The sequence below is a fragment of the Propithecus coquereli genome, unplaced genomic scaffold, assembly GCF_000956105.1.
Source record: "Propithecus coquereli isolate 6110/MARCELLA unplaced genomic scaffold, Pcoq_1.0 Scaffold122, whole genome shotgun sequence".
Taxonomy (NCBI): Eukaryota; Metazoa; Chordata; class Mammalia; order Primates; family Indriidae; genus Propithecus; species Propithecus coquereli.
This window is the reverse complement of record NW_012136303.1, coordinates 5,821,176-5,842,200: the sequence shown is the minus strand read 5'-3', so window position 1 is coordinate 5,842,200 and position 21,025 is coordinate 5,821,176. Positions and strand designations below refer to the sequence as shown.

General features: G+C 45.3%; 1 protein-coding gene across 2 annotated transcripts in view; it reads left to right on the top strand.

The window, feature by feature from the left end:
• The window catches only part of NSFL1C (NSFL1 (p97) cofactor (p47)), a 22,764-nt gene extending 3,160 nt beyond the window's left edge, over window positions 1-19,604 (top strand). Inside the window, exons 3-10 of one of the 2 annotated variants that reach the window (XM_012637700.1) lie at window positions 5,784-5,858; window positions 8,479-8,484; window positions 9,075-9,240; window positions 9,929-10,021; window positions 11,094-11,203; window positions 11,611-11,748; window positions 17,302-17,466; window positions 19,192-19,604. In XM_012637700.1, the coding sequence (XP_012493154.1) occupies window positions 5,784-5,858; window positions 8,479-8,484; window positions 9,075-9,240; window positions 9,929-10,021; window positions 11,094-11,203; window positions 11,611-11,748; window positions 17,302-17,466; window positions 19,192-19,354 (916 nt within the window). In that variant the 3' untranslated portion in view covers window positions 19,355-19,604. The remainder of the gene's footprint in view (window positions 1-5,783; window positions 5,859-8,478; window positions 8,485-9,074; window positions 9,241-9,928; window positions 10,022-11,093; window positions 11,204-11,610; window positions 11,749-17,301; window positions 17,467-19,191) is intronic. The other variant, XM_012637701.1, reaches the window with a different exon arrangement.
• Window positions 19,605-21,025: the final 1,421 nt, after the last annotated feature.

Here is a 21,025-nt window from a genome sequence, read left to right as displayed (position 1 = left end):
TTTTTAGTTGTCTGATTAATTTCTTTCTATTTTTAGTAGAGACGGGGTCTCGCTCTTGCTCAGGCTGGTCTCGAACTCCTGAGTTCAAACAATCTGCCCGCCTCGGCCTCCCAGAGAGCTAGGATTACAGGCGTGAGCCACCGCGCCCGGCCTAGGAAGTCTTGTACAGATTAAACCTATATAACCTACCCTTTTCCAAATTGACTAGGGAGACCTTATTAGGTGAAACAGTACCAACCTTTGTGATCCCATTGGCCTTCCTGGCTCCCACAGCAGATTACTGCTGTGATCTGCAAAGTGGGAAAATGCTGGCCTTCCACAAGACAGACAGGGGCACTTCCTGCAAAGTGACTCCCTTCTCTGCTTTAGCCTGTTTTCTTCTACTCTCTAGTATATGTTTTAGCCAGAAAATTTTATCTGAGTTTGAATTCAATCCCAGAGTATAGATGTAGTGTTTCTTTGCTATGAAGTAATAGATTATGTTTCTCTCCAGGGGCATCTGAGGTTTAAAGTACTTTTCATCCCTTTGAAGAAGGAACACTAACCCCACATCTCATTGCTGCTCTGACTTTTTTCCCCAACTCCCATCTCCAGATGGGAGTAGGTAGTAGGATGATCTTTCAGTTATTTCAGGTGCTAACCTGTGGGGTATCAGTAATGGCACATCAGGACGTTACTGCCTGGGACGTGGTTGTTAGGATAGGGGCTGTTCTTGCAGCTGCTAGCAGAGATGGCTGATTTCCTGGGTATGAGTCTCTGACAGCCACCTCAGGGTAATGTTGGGGTTTTGCCATGTCAGAAGTACAGAATGGGAGAAGTTGAAACATAGCCTCCAATGCCAACCACATGTTTACTCCTCGCTTCTCCAGCAGTCTCTAAGTCCTTTCCAGGTAGTGGTTTATTAGCATGGGCCCAGGAGCCTGACTGCCTACATTCAAATCTCAGTTCTGTCGCTTAAGAGCTTTGTGACCTCGGGCAGGTAACTTAACATTTCAGTCCCTCTTTTTCCTCACCTGTCTAATGGGAAGGATAGTAGTACCTACCACATGGGAGATTAAATGAGTTAATACTTACAAAGCATTTTGAACAACAGTATGTGTTAGCTGCTGTCATTATTATCATTTTTAGCATCCATTCTCAATTTCCCTGTTCTGTATACCTTGCCTATTCTATAAGTATGTATATTTAAAAATAGGCATAAAAGTAAATGAATCAAGGAAATAGAGTTTAACATTAAGACCGAAGTGAGTAAAAGACTGGACACACATTTAGGCCAAGAGGGCTTGCCTTGTTGTTTTGATTAAGCCTCAGACTGAGTACTGGGCTTAGGTGAAGCCAAGAAAAAGGGGCTGGAGGCCGAGGCGGGAGGATTGCTTGAGGTCATGAGTTTGAGACCAGCCTTAGCAAGAGGCAGACCCCAGCTCTACTGAAAAAATAGAAAGAAATTAGCCAGGCAACTAAAAATAGAAAAAATTAGCTGGGCATGGTGGCACACACCTGTAGTCCCAGCTACTCGGGAGGCTGAGGCAGGAGGATCACTTGAGCCCAGGAGTTCGAGGTCACTATGAGCTAGGCTGATGCCACGGCACTCTAGCCAGGGCAACCAAGCGAGACTCTGTCTCAAAAAAAAAAAAAAAAAAGAAAGAAAGAAAAGGGGATGGGAGGGCACAGTTTGTTACATCATCATTCTTGTCCAAGAAGAAAACACTGCATTCTCAGGAGAAGCCAAAGTTGTGCTAGCACCTCAGTGGAGTTCTGTGACCTGGCTGTCACAGGGCACTTAGCCTGCTGCTGGGCTCTCCCACCCCCCACCATCATCTCAAATACCTTTCACGTGGTCACTGCTGCCTCAGAGCAACAATCAGTAAGTTCCTCCTCTGACTCCACAACAAGGGTTCTTAATATTGGAGCCCCTGAACCTTAGGAGGAATCTGTGGAATGGGCGTGAGAAGGTCTATAAATTACCTGAAATTACAGGCAAAAGTTTATGTATATGTTGGCAGGTATCTTTCTGGCAAGAAAATCCATACTTTTTATGAGCTTCTCAAAGAGCTGTGGGACATGAATATGTTAACCATTTCTGTGGGAGAAAGTCAAAAACTCCTCAATAATAACAGCTGTCATTTATTGAGTACTTAATAGGTGCCGGGCACTGGGGTAAGCCTTTACATATACATCTTTTTAGTCCTCACAGCAACCCCGTGGGGTGAGTACTGTTGCTATTATCCTCATTTACAGGTGAGGACACTAAAGCGTGGCATCTTTCCAAGATCACAGAGCAAGTAAAACAGGATTTAAATGCAGGGCTGTTTCTGCATTCAGCATCTTAGCTGTCAGCCACAAGAATGTACTGCCTTTCCTTGTGGACGTTCCAAGTCCTCCAGGGTTTGCCCTGAACCTACCTTCCTAATCTTACTCTCTTTGCCTCATTTCTTAAATCCTCTGTTCCAACCAAACTGATTTCTTTGGTGTCGCAATTCTGCCTTATTTTTTATTCTCCTGCTTTTGTTGAAGGCTCTTACTTGATTGGACGCGTCTGCTCTCTTGCTTTCTGTCTATCCAAATCCCGTTCATCCTTTCATGTTCACCTCCATCCCTGCTCTTCTACTGAACGTGTTATGTTATACCCAACCCCTGGCTAGGCAGCACACCACAGTCCTCTTCCTCAGAGCTCCGGTCACAACTGTAATTCATTCACTTCTTTTACCATGTACTACTGGGTAACATTTCTCCTCTGTTGCCCTGAATTTTTTTCCTGGTATTTAACTTAATTTTTCTCCCTAAGTAAATTGTAAGTTCCTGGAGGTGGATGGCTAGTATTTCAAGAGCTCTCTCTGTCTAGCGCTGCCAGGTATTCTTTTGCTGTACCTCTCAGCAGCTTCAGAAGTAGGTAGAATGCTCACCATTTCACAGGTCAGATCCTGAGTTAGAAAGGTTGAGTAACTTACAGCTGCTGTTACGGCAGATTCAAGGCCAAGTCTGTGTAAATCCAAAGCTGCTTCTGCCTCGTGCCGCCTCCCTGCCCAACACCTCCCACCCCTGCACATAGGATTAAGCAAGAGTTAAAGTTAGTTTCTTTCTTTTGTTCCCACTTTCATCTAACTAAAATTTACTTTTTCTTTTTTTTCTTTTCTTTTTTTTGACAAAGAGTCTTACTCTGTCATCCAGATAGAGTGCAGTGGTATCATCATAGCTCATTGCAACCTCAAACTCCTGGGCTCAAGTGATTCTCTTGCCTCAGCCTCCCAAGTAATTGGGACTACAGACATACACCATGATACCTGGCTGATTTTCTGTTTTTAGTAGAGATGGGGTCTTCAACTCCTGAGCTCTACCAATCCTTCCCCCTTGGTCTCCCGGAGTGCTAGGATTACAGGCGTGAGCCACCGCGCCCGGCCCCATACTTTCTTATTATAGAAAGAACCATCATTGTCTGATTCTCTAAAACTACGCTATCCAATAAAGTAGCCACTGGCCACCTTAAATTAATTAGAATTAAATAAAACAAACATTGTTATTCATTTTCACTAACACATTTTGAATGTTCAGTTATTGGACAGTACAGATACAGCATTTCCATCATCACGGAGAGCTGCTGTCACAGAGCTAAGATGACCAGATTAAAAGCAGAAAATGTGATCTGACAAAGGACTTTTGTGCCATTTCAGGGTGCCAGGGTAGCCTGGGAGATAAGAGTTTAATACCAAACAATTGAACTTTCTGAGACATTTGCCAATTTGTGGAAACCATAGGGCAAAGTATTCTGATATTGGTAATGTCCCCAGAACATCCATGCCATAAGATGACTCAAAATATTACTCCAGAGTAGTGGTTCTCAAACTTGAATGTGCACCAGAATTATGTGGACATCTCCTTAAAACCAGATTGCTGGGTACCCCTTCCATAGTTTCTGATTCAAGAGGATTAAGGTGAGGCCTAAGAATTTGCATTTCTCACAGGTTCACTGTGATGCTGATGCTCCTGGTCCATGACCACACTTGGAGAACCACTACTCAAGAGTAGCACTTAAGTGTACCACACCATACAAGGGCTTCACATGCCTCAGTACCCCATCTGTACGCAGAAAGCCCATAAGGTTGGTGCTATAATTGTTTCCATTTACATGTGAAAAATTGAAGGCTCAGAGAATTTAAATAGCATGCCCAAGATCCCAGAGGTGGGAGGCAGAGTTGAGATTGGAATCAGGTACACGGATGCCAGAATCTGTGTCAGATACCATCAGAATCTGGGTATAAGAATTTTTGGAGAAAGAAACCCATAGCCCCCAGAAGTAGTTTGCTCAAGCAAGTGTACACATGTATATTTGAAAGTACTTAACAATGGGGAGATAGAGGATTTTTTTTTTTTTCCATAGATACTCATCCTAGCCCAGTTATTTGAAGAGACTGGGCTGCATATCTATGGAAGGTGAGTGGAATAAGCCTCTCAGGGCACTAGTACAGATCTCATTACATGGCTCATTTTGAACCATGTCCTGTTGAGCATCAAATAATGCCCAAGGAGGCTGCCATCAGGAGCTAACTCACACAGGGATATATTTGTTATGTTGATTGGTCTTTGTCCTCTCATTTGTAGTTGATGGAACCTCAAAACCTCTTCTGTTCCCTGATTGTCTTCTTGAAATAAATCTTCAAGACTGAGCTGGAGCTTTCCTCCCAGTAAACAACTCCTCCTCTGTGGTTAGCTTCATTAAACCTGCATTACCCTCTTCCCCCGATATTATAGGGAAGCTACTTTTTTCCCCTAAGAAATACAGAATTTTTTTTAAGCTTTATAAAATTTGTATCTCATCCTTGAAAAACTAAGCTTGTTCCATGAGGACACATCTAAACTAGGAAAAAAGTGACAGTGAAAGACAATGTCAGAGGAGGGAGTTAACCCTTCTCACACTCAGTTAGGGGTGCCCACCCCACACAACACTGCTTTTTTCCTAAATATTAATAAATACTTTTTCTTGACTAACCTACAGCAGAAGCAGACAGAAGCTTTCTCTCCCCGGTTGCTGTCACCCACATGTACATTTCATTTCTACTTCTTGACTGTCCGTTAATGTGTTACAGTTTGTGTATGCTGCCTTCCTGTAATGCTGTACCAATCCCCTTTCCCCACCAACCCCATTATGCTTTAGCCACCTGACTGTCCACCAGTTCTTTGGTGCTTGGTCCAAATATCACATTTTTCCGGGAAGCTTTTCTCTGTGTTGCTCCATTCCTTCCTACTGTCCCCGCCAGAACAAGAGGCTCTGTGCTTACCTGGCCCCGTATACTTTCTTCTGTCACTGTCCCTATTGCATAGCATTTAGTGGATGGTTTCCTGGCCCATCTGTGCCACTAGCCATTAAGTAACTCAAGGCTAAGAATTGTGTCTGATTATAGACCTCGTATCCAACTCAGGGCCTGGCACATAGGCATTCGTTCAGTATTTAAAAGTTAAATGATGAAAGTAGCTATCCAGTATTAAGTTTTTAAAGTACTGCAGACCCTGTATCCCCCCATACCTCTGCCAGGACAGCTTAAATTGGATTTCATTTTACCTCACAGTAGCACTTTCTCATTTATTCTCAGCCCTGTGTAACCTTGAAGAAATAAATGCGACATTATTTTACATGTAAACTAGGGGGGTTAACCTTTTTCCACATATATCCTCCTCCTGCTCCACCAAAAAAAAACAGTTCAGTGTCTTCAACTCCTTGGTAGCTGATGGTGGAGGTTATCTTTCTTTAACTATCCCTGAGATCATTTTGCTCCTTTCTGTGTCTCCAGTGATAATAGGGTGACATCCTTCAGAGACCTCATTCATGATCAAGATGAGGACGAGGAGGAGGAGGAAGGGCAGAGGTGAGTGTTTGATGGGGAGGTGGGTCGGTGGCGCAGGGGAGCGAGTACAGTCCGTACAAAAGTCCACCGTAACGCGCAGTGTAAATCACCTAGAACAGGACCTGGTAAGCATGCTCAGTTATTATTGGCTGCTACTACTGCGAGCTGGTCTAGGTGGGTTATACTCTAGGAGCAGTCTCTTACCCCCTGTAGTTTAGATGTGATCCCTGTCCCCTGTTACTATTCTTTTTCTTTTGTGACATTCTGAGTTTGTTGTTGTTTTTCTAATTATTTAAATAATGTGTATTTATTGAGTAATATTGGGTGAGGGAAACACATTGTTAAGAAGGAAAAAAGGATCTAACAGTCCCACTTCTGGCATTTACCCAAAAGACCTGAAATCAGTTTGTCAAAATTATGTCTGCACTTTCATGCTCATTGCAGCACTGTGCACAATAGCCAAATTATGGAGTCAGCCCAAGTATCTTATCCACAGAGGAATGGATAAAGAAAATGTGTCATATACACACAATGGAATACTATTCAGCCTTTGAAAAGAAGGAAGTTCTGCCATTTGCAACAACATGGATAGACTTGGAGAATGTTATGCTAAGTAAAATAAGCCAGGCATAGGAAAAAAAATACCTCATGTTCTCACTTAACATGTAAAATCTAAAAGAATCGAATTCATAAAAGTAGAATGTGGTTACAGAGGCAGGGGGGTGGAAGTAATGGGGAGAGGATGGTCAAGGTTACAAAATCTCAGGAGGAATATGGGTTTTGTGTGTGTCTGTGTGAGGTCTGTTGCACAGCATGATGGATATAGTTAATAAAACTGTATGTACATTTCAAAATTGTGAAGAGTAAATTTCAAATGTTCTCTTCACAAAAAATGTGAGTATTTGAGGTGATGGCTAAGTAGCTTGATTTAATTACTCTGCATCATATTCATAAATCATAACATCACTTTGTTCCCCGTAAATATATACACTTATAAATTGCCAATTTGCTGTTAAAAAAATTTAAAAAGAAGGAGAAAGTTCATTCATTATATCACAACCAGGACGTAACTAGGTATCAATTTTTTTGGTGTATTTCTTTCCAGCTTTTTCTTTTTAATTTAAAAAACAATACATCATGTAATAAACAGAATAATATACGTGTATATTCCCTCAGTACACACTCACATCTGTTTGTTTTTAACCTTTAGAAATGTTATAATAAAAATGTACGTTGTGGAAAATACAGACTAGTGTAATAAAAAAGTATAACACTCATCTACTCTTCGGTAATAGTGGTTAATATTTTAGCATATTTCCATTCAGTACTTGTTCTATATACAAATATGCTTTTTTTTATGTTGTATTTTTACATGGTGAAGTTCAGATAATTTTGTTTCTTGCTCTTGTTGGATCAATGCTGCATCTCAAACACTTCTCTATGTCATTAAAATTCTTTATAAGCATTTTCAGTCAGTGGCTATAATAATCCATCATATGGGATATCCAACATTTATGTTGTTTCCAGTTTTTTACTACTGTAAATATCAGTACTAATCTTTGGCCACATTTTAGATTATTTTCTTAGAATAGTTTTTAGAAATGGAAATACCAAGTCAAGAGCATGAATATTTTTAAGGCTCTTGATCACAAACTCCTAGTTCTTAAGCCAAGGCTTTGAGATCCCTTAATAAAGACCTTACAGTCCATTGAGCAGAACTTCATCTACCTGGCATGAACAAGAATGAGCTGGCTACAGCCTCATTTCATGGCCTTTGGTTCTCCATAGGATCTGCCTCGGTCTGTCAAACATTCCTGAGGAACACTGTATAATAACCATTATGGAAATGCAGTTACCTCATCATGGTCAGTCTTTGGGAAGTGAGCTGAGAAATTACATGTGTTCTATTCTCTGTTTCCATCCGTATTGTGACCTTCACACTCCCTCTGAAACCGCCTTTTAGATACACTCAGATGCAGGAATATATGTTAATTTGGGGGTTTTATAGTTCTTGAGGGAAAGGCAGTGCCATCAAGTATGTGAATGCCTAGCTCCTAAATGACCACCTCCTTCTCCTACCCAGCACATCCTCCAGGCAGTGACCTTCCTTTATTTCACATCCCTATTACTTCCTTGGCCCTTTGGGATTTCAGACCTGAAAGGACACTGGTACTGTCGTTCTTGCCAGGGCCTGTGGCTTTGCCTCACATTCCCTGGTAAATGTCAGGAAATAGAGGGCTGAGACTAATTTCTATAGGTTGTCAATTTTCCCCACTCGAGGACATGCTATTGATACCTAACTGTGAATAGGAATGAGAAGGAGACAGTCGGCCAGGCTACATGACAATTGGTTTTCAGACCCAGGTGAAAAAAAAAAAAAGTCCTAACTTAATCTCAAGCTGTGCCTGGCCCATTGCAAAGCCCTTTGTGGTGTCTTGGGGCTTGTGTTTGAGACTAGAGCTTCCCTGACCTCCAGTACCCTCTCTTCAGGGCCTGCAGTGTATCTCACATGAATGGCAAGGTGAGGTGAGGCTTGGGGGAGCTCTTGGTGCTGTATCACACCATCTTACATGTGTGCATTACTCTGTGCTTGTTCTTTTGCATACATCTGCTGATTTGAACCTCACGACCCTGACTTAAGGAGCAGGTAGGTAGGGCATGTGGTCCTTCCCTTCCATTTCAGCAATAAGGAAAGTGAGTTATAGAACAGTGCATTGACTTGCCCAGGATCACACAGTGGCACAGCCAGGACTGGAACCCATCTGCTTGTACTAACCACATCACTGCCACCGTTAACCCAGAGTTACTAGTTGTAGCTGCTTCTGACCATGAGTGTAGTCGCTGTCTCCTGGAGAGGTGCTGGCCACCAGATGGATAGTTCCCAGCTGGGACTCTCTCCTGAGTTGACACGCTGTTGTGCATGCCTGGAATGCCCTTCCCTGAATTGTTCACCTGGTAAACCCATCCTCAAGACTCAGCCCAGAAGACGCTCTTCTAGGAAGCCTTGGCTGTCATTCCCAGTTCAGTGTTCCCAGAAAGCCCTTACTTCTATTGCTGCTCACGTTGCATTGTACCTGCCTGCCTCCTTACATGTGTCCCCAACTAGCCAGTAAGTTCTCTAAAGACAGGCATGGTACCCTTCACCTCAGTGTGCCCAGCATTTAGCCCAGAACCTGTTGCATGCTCTATCCATGTTTTCCAAGTGCGTTTGGTGTTAGAGGTACATTTTCTGTGCAGGTTTTATGCTGGGGGCTCAGAGAGAAGTGGACAGCAGATTGTTGGCCCTCCCAGGAAGAAAAGTCCCAACGAGCTGGTGGATGATCTCTTTAAAGGTGCCAAGGAGCATGGAGCTGTAGCTGTGGAGCGAGTGACCAAGAGCCCTGGAGAGACCAGTAAACCGAGAGTGAGCATAAGGGTCGTTGTCTTTGCCCAAAGGACTCAAGTTCTGGAGCTGGGAAGGAGGCCTTCACCCTAGTAGTGACTGATTTTGTTTTATTATTTTTTTTCCATTTGCTTACTTGGCCTCCTGTACAGAACACTGGTATAGTTTCTCTTACCCTTTAAACGTGAAACCAAGATGTGGGGCAAAGTTTTCAAACCCGTGAGCTATGGTCTGAATCAGGTCCTACAAACATGTTTTGTTTGGCCTATCCAATTTGACCTACTTGGTGTTTTGCTTTATTTTGTTTTAATTGAATTAATAGTCACCTGTTTTATATAAAATCTGAGTTTTTCTCTTCTTTGGGAAAATCATGAAGTCTTTGATCTTACCCTGTGCCAAATTCCTACATGGCCATGGTTAAGTTAACTAGAGCTTAGTTGTAGCTGTTCCCTTAAGCTGCATACCACTCCACCCCCCAACCCCTGTACCTTCCAGCTTTCACGCCAATCCTGGCCACTTAATTCGTTTAGCATACTACCTGGCACTGAGTTTGACACCCAGAGGAAAGTGTGTCTAGTTGTTAACAAGCTCGATCAGGAACTTTATCAAACTCTTTCTTCCCATTTACCTAAGATACACTCATTGTATCTGAATAACCCCCCGATCATTGACTAAACCCCTCAAATGTTTATGAACTTGTCCTTTATAGCCATTTGCAGGAGGTGGCTACCGCCTTGGGGCAGCACCAGAGGAAGAATCTGCCTACGTGGCAGGAGAAAGGAGGCAGCATTCCAGCCAAGATGTGAGTGTGTATCTACCATCCCACAGGGGAAACTTGCAGACTGTCTGTTCTGCCATTTTTTAGATGGGAATGGTTACATATTGTGTGTGAACCGGCAGCCTCTGAAAGGGAAGCCTACAGAGATGGTGCTTATGGGAAAATCAAAGGCAGCTCTCATCTGCCTGGGCGAGGGGTTCTGGGGAGAATGGGTGGGAGAAAGGGGTGGATAAATGAAGTTTTCTAAACATTCCGTGGATCTCAGGCAGAGGAACAGTGCATCTGGTGTTCTCCGGTGGTGTGGGGATGGCTGAAAAGCTTGGTCTTCACACCACCAGTGAAGGCCTGAAATGCAGCTTTTTTTTGTTTTCCTAATTATCATCCAGTACTTGTTTTCCCTGTGCATAGGATCTCCCTTATAAGTGTAATCATGCTATACAGACAATTTTGAATCTTTATTTCATATTATATCACAAACATTTTCTGGTAGCCTTGAGACCATCAATTTCTATCATATATATTCTAAATCGTTTTGGTTTTTATTTCAAGACAAAAGCAAAGAGAAAATAAAAATCCTGTCTACTTAAGGCAGCAGCTGCTAGTACATTGGTTTTCAGCCTTCTAAATCCTTACCTATGACTACGTATGGGGAGTTGTTGTTAACAGAAATTGTAGATATCATTTTTAGTGACTGCAAAATAGTCTGTGAGTAGATTTGCCATGCTAGTTTGGTTGAACCAGCTACATACCAAGCACACTGGTAGCACTACAGATAAGGAAGCCACAGCTTTGACTGAGTCACCTGCTCGGAGCTACCAAGCTAGTAGTGGCAAAGTCAAGATACGAGCCCAGGTTTCCTTAACAAAGCACATGCTCTTAACCTGTGCCATACCTCCTTCCTGTTCTAGGTTAATGCTTATTTAGTTTACTTGTTGATTGATTTCCCTTTGAATGCATGTGTGTATTTATGTGTCTGTGTGTGCTTTAGTAATACCAACACAGTGAAATCATAAAAACCCAATAATTTGCAGGCTCAAGGTGGTGTGCTTGCAAGGTTGCAGACAATGTATTGACTGCTTACCTCCTGTCATCACAGGTTCATGTAGTATTGAAGCTCTGGAAGACTGGATTCAGCCTGGACAATGGTGAACTCAGAAGCTACCAAGACCCATCCAATGCCCAGTTTCTGGAGTCTATCCGTAGAGGGTGAGCAGAAAATCCCTCCTCCAGGTCCCGAATCAGTGAATGAGATAGCAGGTGGGAAAGAAAGAGGCAGGATGTTTATTATTTGAGAAGCAAATTTTTTGAAACAGATTTAGCACAGTTAAGATATATATTCATGATATATATTCTGCTCCAAAAACTTTGTGTGTACATTTTTCCCCTTGGACCTGGGACAGAGCCAAGTGGCCAAATAAGAAATAGGTGTCTGCTGTGACTGAGCAGGCAAGAGAGAAGGTGGAGGCGGACAGGTAGCCACTAGAGTCGCCAGCTCCCCGCAGAGGCCCATCAATTTTCACCATTGGGGCTGAGAGGTTTCATCTCCTCTCAGCCCCATCACTGTCACTTCCATCTTCTCTCTGTGGACCCCAGCATGGCCTTTTCTCCTGCAGGGAGGTGCCAGCAGAGCTGCGGAGGTTAGCTCACGGTGGGCAGGTGAATTTGGATATGGAGGACCATCGGGATGAGGACTTCGTGAAGCCCAAGGGAGCCTTCAAAGCCTTCACTGGAGAGGGTCAGAAACTGGGCAGGTAAGGAGCGGCACAGGTGGGAGCCAGACTATGTCAGTCACACCTGCCAGACCTGGCAGCCCTTGTGTGTAGTTTACTTTGGTTAGGTCTTTACTGTTTACAGAGTACTTCAAATTTTATTTTTATGGGAGGAAGAGTGTGGAGAACATGGGCTTTGTTTGGAGTTAGTAGGCCTGAGTTTATATCTCTGATTCTTTGCTTCTAGCTGTGTGACCTTGGACTGCATAGCCTTAGTTGCCTCAACTATAAATTGGGACCAGTGGCCGGGCGCAATGGCTCACGCCTATAATCCCAGCACTTCGGGAGGCCAAGGCAAGAGGATCACTTGAGTCCAGGAGTTTGAAACTAGCCCAGGCACCATAGCGAGATCCTATCTCTACAAAGAGTAAAAAAAATTAGCTGGGTATGGTGGCATGCACCCATAGTCCCAGCTACGCAGGAGGCTGAGGCAGGAGGATCACTTGAGCCCAGGAGTTCAAGGCTGTGATTGTGCCACTGCACTCCAGCCTGGGTGAAAGAGTGAGACCCTGTCTCTCAAAAAAAAATTAAGAATAAGTCAAAAAATAAATTTGGACTAATAAGAGTGCATACCTCCTAGGATTAATGTTGCGAGGAATAAATGACCTGATACATAATAGAGCACTGCTCCATAGTGAGCAGTCAGTGTAAACAGAAAGTGTAACATAATTGCTGCTTTGACTCAGTAATCTAGGGTGTTCAGGGACGATGTATGTCCTTGATAGCTTAAGGCTGAAATGGGAATTCCAAGGGGAATAAGGACTTTTGTACTCTGCTACCCAGCCAGGCCTCACAATAGCATAACTCGGGATCCAGGGGCGCTCAAGGGCGTTGTGCCTGCTATGCAGGCTGGTGCTCCACCATTATAGCAGCTCAGCAGCTCTTATCTGTATTTCTTTGGCCTTTCCTGACATTCTGTCACTTCCTATGACTTTTCCACCTTGTGTCCTCTGCCACTGCCTTGTCTTCTCACTTCTGTACACTTTGCCCCAACAGACATTCTCGATCTTGCATTCAAACCCTCTGATGGGATCTGATTGGTTAATAGTCACTGTTATCCCTGATAGGCAGGGTTCTTCCACCAGACCCATAGGGCCAGCCTTTAGGTAGGCTGCCTTCTTTCAGGGCCCATTAGCTTTGGCCATGACCATGGAGTCGCTTGGTCAGTATTCTTCAGAGGGACTGTGCACACAAGCACTCCGAGCATACATAGTGACCCCCCCATGCCGGTACAATCCTTATTTTGCAGAGGGAAAGCTGAGGCTCTTGAACTTTAGTGGCTTGCCCTTGGGCACGTGACCAGTGTGGAGCCAGAACTGGAACCCAGGCCTTCTGATTGGCATTCCTTCCCATACTCCTGCACAGCAAGACACCTTATCTCACCTACATCTGGCAGTTCTCAAGGTAGCTACTGCCCTTGCTCACCTCACCACCTCTGCAGGGATCAGAGCTTGGTCTACCAGCAGCTGTGCCCTGTGAGCTTCTGGCTGGCTCTATCCTGGAATCCCCTACCTCCCTGTCAGCAGTCATGCCTCATCGGGAGCAAGGGTCAGAGCTCAGGACATAAGGTTTACCAGGACCAGAACAGTTATGTCAGCCCTGCTGTCATTTCATTTGCCACACTGGAGGCTGTGAGCTAGCCCAGGATGGCTGTTCTCAGAGTGAGCTTCCCTGTCAGTTGTGGTGAACTTTAAGGAGTATCTGATAACTTTTTTTCTTTTATTATTAAAGTAAAACGTGTTCATCTTAAAAACAAAAAAAAATAGAAAGTACAGTTAAAGAATTAAAAACTATCCCAAACCTAATACCCAGAAGTGTCCACTTAGTATCTGGGGAGTATGTCCTTCTACTCTTGTTCAAGTACATAATGTGTGTGTTTGTAAACAGGCTGTTTTTCTCACCTGCTTTTGTCCTAATCAGTGAAGTATGGCTGTCATTCCATCTCAGTAAATGTATTTCTACACTTTTGTTTCTAATGCTTACATAACTTTCTAGCCCACGGATGTGCTATAATTTAACCAGTCCCTGCTGTTAAATGTTTAGGCAGCTGCCAGCGTTATAAAAAATATTGTGTTAAATATCTCTGTATTTAAATCTTTGAATACTCCCTAATCCTGGGCTAGAAGTAAAATTGGTTTTTTTTGTTTGTTTGTTTTTGTTTTTTTTGAGACAGAGTCTCACTGTGTTGCCCGGGCTAGAGTGCCGTGGCGTCATCCTAGCTCACAGCAACCTCAAACTCCTGGGCTCAAGCGATCCTTCTGCCTCAGCCTCCCGAGTAGCTGGGACTACAGGCATGCGCCACCATGTCTGGCTAATTTTTTTTCTATGTATTTTTAGTTGTCCAATTAATTTCTTTCTATTTTTAGTAGAGACGGGGTCTCGCTCTTGCTCAGGCTGGTTTCGAACTCCTGAGCTCAAACAATCCGCCCGTCTCGGCCTCCCAGAGAGCTAGGATTACAGGCGTGAGCCACGGCGCCCGGCCTAGAAGTAAAATTGTTGACTCGAAAGGGCTTCATATTTTTAAGATGTTGTAAAATTTTTACCCTTACCACTAGTTATAAGGGAGAGCTCAGAACTCAATATCCTTCAAGGTTTATCCATTAAAAAAAAAAAAAAAAACTCAACACCGTGTAGTTTGGTTTTGATTTCATAATACTAACAGGAAATGTTTCTACTGTTGGATAGTCTAACTATATTATGTGTGCCAGACCCACATCTCAAAAAATGAAAATATTTTTAAGAAAGTCTATTTTAGCAGGATGGAAATAAGTACAAGATGAGCGCAAGCTGAGATAGAGCTTGATAATCAGGCATGATGTTTGTCAACAAACATCATGCCAGTTTCACTTGCATTTTATTTCAGTTCTGGCTTTTTATGAAAACTGAGCTGAAAAAAAAACCCACAGTTTTATATAGCTAAGTAAAATGGGATTTTGGCTTTTCAGTCTAAATCAGGTGGACAGCTGCTTCCGTTTTTTCCATAAATGTTGCTGTGTTTTCCATTGTCTTGTTATCCACCAGAATGATGAGGTGCCAAAAATTTAAGAAAATTTTTTCAGGTTCGCCTCGAAAATCAGTTAGCCTTGGTTTTCTCTCTCGATTATCTGGTGAAATACTTTAAAGTGAATGAATAGGTTGTCTCTGTTCAAAGATTTTCAGAAAATTCTTTCAGTTGTATTAAATTTATTTTGTTCTAGGTTTTATGTTAGTTTGTCTGGGTTGGGAGCTAATCTGAGTTTGGGAAAGACCGCATTTACTCGATTTTGAGTTGTAGACACCAGAGTGCATTTGGGGGTGGGGGTCACTGCTGTTGGAGGTGAGCTTTGGCTGCTCCCCTGCCTTGCGTAGTGGTCGTTTTTGTGAAGGAGGTGGATTTGTAATTGTGGCAGGGAAGTGCCAAATGCCAGTTTGTTCCCACCATGAAGGCAAGGAACAGTCAGGTGATTCAGGTTCTGGATCTGAGTGAGACTTAGTTTCTCCATAACTTATTGTGATGTTTGCAGGGAGAAACTAAAGAAACACCTCTTGTTGTAGACATCTGCTCTGACCTTTCCTGCCTGTGGGTAAAATGCCCTCACTGCTGCAAATGGCCCGAGAGCAGTAGCCCAAGTGTTGACAGTTCACAGGAAGACCATACAGAAGCCAGCTCCTTTGAACAGATATGTGCAGCTGTCCCACGCAGTGAATAGAGCAGTGTGGAACTCTACTCTAGATGCTCTTGCTCTTGTTGTTTGAAGAATCATGAGGTCCAGTATTGAGGGGGTCCTCCTCTACTCCCCATCCTCCTTAAGAGCAGCACAGGCTGGGAGTGCCTCAGGTGACCTTCCACTTATAGCCCATGGGTAGCCAGTAGCATCTCCAATTGATTTTGGACCAGAATTCAGGCAAATATAAGTGGGGCAGGACTTTGAAGAATGATAGTACTTGGCTATTATCTTGTTCTGTTCATTAGTTTCACAGGCATTAGGTCAACTCTCCAGTTAAGAACAAGATATAGTAGGTCTTAGGCATTTACAGGGATAACATTTAGCTTTTCACTATGTCCAAGCAACTCTTGAGGCCTGTGGTGGCGGAATTGATCTGTGTGTCCCAGCCCACGTGTGAGTTGCACATGCTGTGAGGCTGAAAGCTCCTCTAGTCGCTGGTAAGCGTGGCCAGCATTCTCCCCTGGGCTCCACTCTGTAATTCTCTAAGCCCAGATTTTTCATATGCCCACAAAAGAATAAGTTCACTTTTCAGTCATTCTTGGTTAATTGTATGCTCCATGGGAGCATACAATTTCACAAACTGGGTTCCATGGGAACCAAGTGTAACATTGAAAAGGAGCCGGCCGGTGCTTAAATAAGTTTGCCTTAACTGCACAGTCTCTCAAGACCTTTAATATGCTAGTGGCCTCTGATGCTGCTGGTATAATACGTGGCATTTCCTAACCTTCCTGGAGATAGCTCAAGGGACTAGGGTCCTGTGGAATACACTTTCAGTTGGATTTGCTATGAGTACCATTTTGGGGGCTGTGAAGGGAAGGGTGAGGCATAGGAACTGATTTCATTAGAAGCTTTGAAGGGAAGCGAGCAAACTCACATCTAATGGCCTCTATTCTCTGCAAAGGTCTAGGCCAGGTTATTTGCTCAGAGAAAAGCTGACAGTGAGGTGGACAGACGGTTTAGAGGTGAGAAGGAGGCTCCAAACAGTTGTGGAGAACTGGGAGTTTATATGCATTTATGTTTGTCAGCCACCCTGAATGCTTCATGTAATTATCCCCTTTAGTCTTCACAAAAACTGGGCACGGCCTATGGCCTTAACCCTTGTTAAAAATCTTGTTACTACCTTTGTTGAAACTAAGGGCACTTGAGTAACTTGCCCAAGGCCACACAGCTAGTGGGTGAATTCAAACCCTAGTCTCAAAGATCTGAGCCCTAAGCACTGGGGCAGACACCATGTCCTATTCATTGTATGATTGATCCCTTTGTTGTGTGGCACTTGGTTGCCTGCCCCCCACCCCCTCCACATAGTTGACACGTGGGTGCAAGAAACACTTGAGTTGCACTGGGGGATGCAGGCCTTAAAATTCCATCACAGAGAAAGCACCTGGATCGTTTCCCTTACATCCCACCAGTCACCTGCCCGGCTGTGCCCAGACTGCCTCAGCTGCAGACTTGGAATGCTCCCCTCTGCCACTCCATCGAGGCTGAAACTCATCCTGGTCTCCTGGGTCCTCCAGCCTCATGACTCTGTCTCTCCTGGCCCAGGCTGTCCTGCTTTTCTCCCCTCAAGCCCTTGTTCAGGTGAAGACACGGAGGCGGAAGAAGGTTAAGTAACTTGCCCAAGGTTACTCCAGAGTGAAGGAGCTAACAATAACTTATCAGTCAAGGTTTCAGGTAAATTCTGCTGGACCTGGAAGTTCCATGAGGGCAGCAATTCTGTCTGGATCACTGTATCAGCAGCACCATGCTCAGTATAAATCCAAGAAGGGTGTCCCTTCCTGCTTAGGGGTCTTGTATCTGCTCATGTCCTAATGTGATCCTCTCTCCTCAGCACTGCCCCCCAGGTGTTGAGCACCAGCTCTCCAGCCCAGCAGGCAGAGAACGAAGCCAAAGCCAGCTCTTCCATCTTAATCAACGAGTCAGAGCCTACCACAAATATCCAAATACGGCTTGCCGATGGAGGGAGGCTGGTGCAGAAATTTAACCACAGCCACAGGTACCTCATGCTTTCTGCCCTAGCTTGTTCTAGAGTGTCCCAGACTCCTGCAGACGTGTGGGAAGTAGGGAGCCATTCTTCCTCCTAAACACCAGCTGGCCCTCCACTCTTTCCCTGAAGGAACTGGTGGGGAGGGACAGACTGCAAGTCTGAAGCCTTAGGCTCCGGCCCCCACTCTTCCCCAGTGTGGCCAGCGCCTCTCACTTCCCTCCTGTGGACCTCATTCCTCCTCTGTAAAATCAGGGGGTTGCATTCCTCAGGGCTCTTTAGCCACGCCACTCTGTTCAAAGGAAGTGTGATGCTAAAGCTCAAGTATAGAAGAGAGAAAATTAGAACTGCCGTGGTTGATGGAGGGGAGAGGGGTGCAGTGGCAGCATCCCACTCACCTGCTTCCTCCACCTCCCTTCCCTCAAGTGGCCTCTGAGAACCACCAGGCCAGCAAGGTCTCTCCTAGGTCTGGCTGTTGAGAATTCTGGGAATGCCTGCTCTACTGTCTCAGACCATCGGGGCTGGATCAGGGCAAATGCTGCCTCCCTCATTTTAAAGGTGGGGAAACCGAGGCACGGCAAAATGAAGAGGCTAGGTGGGGAGGCACTGGAGGACTGTTGCCAGTAAATACATTTGGCAATGTCTTTCTCTAGAACACGGGTGTCTAAATTTCATCTGGGCCAACTAAGCCAGAACCTACATATGGGGCCAATGGATGGTTTGATAATCCTTGAGTACTGACTGGGTTCACCTGTGGGGTAAAGGTGTGAAACAAGCCCTAGGTGTGAGCCAGGAGCATCTGGAGGCTTCTTCGACCCCTTTTCATTAGGACCCTTCATTACACTCAGGTGCTTGGTATTTAAAGGCATGACCCAGTCCACTGATCTGAGCTGTTAACCCCAGCACGCTGCTGCCCAATGTCAGGGTGGGCAGCCCATGCAGAGGGCTTAGCTGGGTGAAAGGGCTTGGTCTGCTTAAAGTCTCAGGCTGTACCTTGTGTGTCCGGGCCCTTAGATATAGATTTACATAGATTTTAGGGGTTTGGGGCAGAAGAAAATTTCTGTTTCAGTGCTCCAGGGGAGGAGGCTTTGTTTCCGGGTGATTTCGTCTCCTGGTTCAGGAGACAAGCAGTGTCTGCCAAAGGGATTCCTGGCACTGAGGAGTTGTGGACCTTCACTAATTTTTCTGACAGATAGTCTGAGTGACTCCTGTGATATATGAGAGACACATTTTCTGCCCTTGAAGAATTCATGGGCTACAGGAGACGACAGTAATCGGATCATCCCAGAAGTGTTTATTCACAACCTAGATCAGTACTGTGGGAGGAAGGTCAGGGCACAGAGGCCAGGAGCTGAGGAGGGCTGGCTGCCCTCAGGAGGTGGCATTTGAGCCGAGGCATGATCAGGATCATGGGAAGGGGAGCAGGCAGAGCCTCTGTAGAGAAGGACCCAAATGTGGGAAGGGAGTGTGGACTGATGAGCTAAAAGGGGGAGAAGACAAGAGGAAAGAGGCCTTGGGACCACGGTGAGGTGTTGGCATTTATCCCAGGTAAAACAGGAGCGATAGTGAAGGGCTTTCGGCAGGGGAGAGACATGGTCCCACGTACTTCCAAGTAGCTTTGGCAGCTCTGTGGGGAAGGGGGAGAGGGACTTGGGAGGGGTGGAGCCTTGCACTGGACAGGGGGTGTGGACAGAGAAGGGCACTGCTGACCACTCCCCATTTTCCCTACTCCCACAGGATCAGCGACATCCGACTCTTCATTGTGGATGCCCGGCCGGCCATGGCCGCCACCAGCTTTGTCCTCATGACTACCTTCCCGAACAAAGAGCTGGCTGACGAGAACCAGACCCTGAAGGAAGCTAACCTGCTCAATGCTGTCATCGTGCAGCGGTTAACATAACCACCTGGCTGGCTGCCTGGCCTCCCTCCTGTGTCTCCCACGGTCAGCGGCCATGCCCCGTGGGGATCGCCCCTCCTGCCCCCTCGTGCACACCCAGCAGTCCAGCGCCACGTCTCCTCCGTAGCTCTGGGTTCTTAGATCTCGGTTGGACATTTGTTTTCTCCTTAGTTGCATTTCCTGGGTTTTTGTGACGATCAATGGACTTTAATGAAAAAAAATAAAAACAACCAAAAAAATTGAAGGAATATCACCAACGTGTTATATGGAAACTCTCCCACTGAAGCAGGCTTTGGTTGCTTTAAAATCATTTGTCTTGGCCCGTGGGAGGAAATTTCCTTCCATCCTCCATAAAAATCACTTGTTGCACACAACACTCATCCACTAGTGTGTCCCACCTGCCAGCCCCAAAGACTACTGGAGGATTTCCCCCTTTATACTGAAGGAGGGGGACTGCAGAAAGAGGCTTTGCAGCCACATGCTCCCACAAGAATGTATCACTTGCTGGAATAAAACTGGGCAGCAGCCAGCTCCCTGAAGTGTGAGGTCGGACCTAGAGGCACACAACCCATCCAGGTGAAATAAATACTTCCTGTGCTCCCTTCGCTCAACTCCTGGGAAATCCAACCTCGCGGGGGCTCTGCCAATTGAGATTCTATTACGCTGGCCTGCGCCTGCCCTTTCCTCCCTCACCATGCAGGCTGCTCCCCTGCTGGGGTTCTCATCTGCGCTCATGGCTTTATTCACTCCACGTGCGGAAGTCTGTACCCAGGAGGTAGGTGGGGTGTTTTTTCCACTAGGATGCTGCTCATGCCAACCCAAATGAGTTTAGAATTAGAGTATCTTGGCCTAAAAGATAAGCAGAGTCAAAATGCCTCTGAGCTGTTCACTGGAGTGTGGCCAGTCAGCTGTGGAAGAAGAGCCGGGTTTCCTGTGCCCCACACACCTCTCACTGTTAATATTCGCAAGAGGCTGCTTCTGAGTGCGTTTTGAGGGTGAGTGTAATGTCAGCACAGGGCGTTGGTTAGCGGGTTCTGCTGCTTAGTTGTGCTCTGCCCAGCCTCCTAAGGACCCTCCACCGGCTAAGTTTGTTTCCTGTGCACGTTTGGGAGGGGAGGACCATCGGGCTCTTGGATGGAACCCTGACCACCTCCCTGTTAAGTGAACCAGACTTAGAACCAACGCTGGCTCGGTCTCCCGCTTTGGAATCATAACGAGCCTGGATCCTCTTTCCAAGTAGGCATCAGTCACTTTCTCTTTCCTGCTTCAGCCCCTGCAGCGAGCCAAGAACCAGCACTGCAGAAGGGCTTGTGGTATCAACCATGACCCATCCTGAGAAAGGGACTTGGCTTGGCGCTTTCCATCCCAAACTGACAGTGGCCTGCTGAGGCCACAGCATCTGCCAGGGTGCTTCCTCCAGCAGGTGAGGTTACTGTGGAAACTACATATGGGTCTGGAAAAACTAAACTACTATCACCTTGACCATTAAAAACCAGAACGAGGACAGTGGAGTTTTGCATCTTCTATTGGGTTGCTTTGAAGGAAACTTAGCTGCCCTCGGAAGTATTTCAGTGCTTCGCTATGTCCCCACTTTACAGTGCAAAACCCAGAGCCCAGGTCACACAGCTGGGAAGTGTAAGGTGCTGCCTGTCAGCTTCAAAACCCATGGTGTGA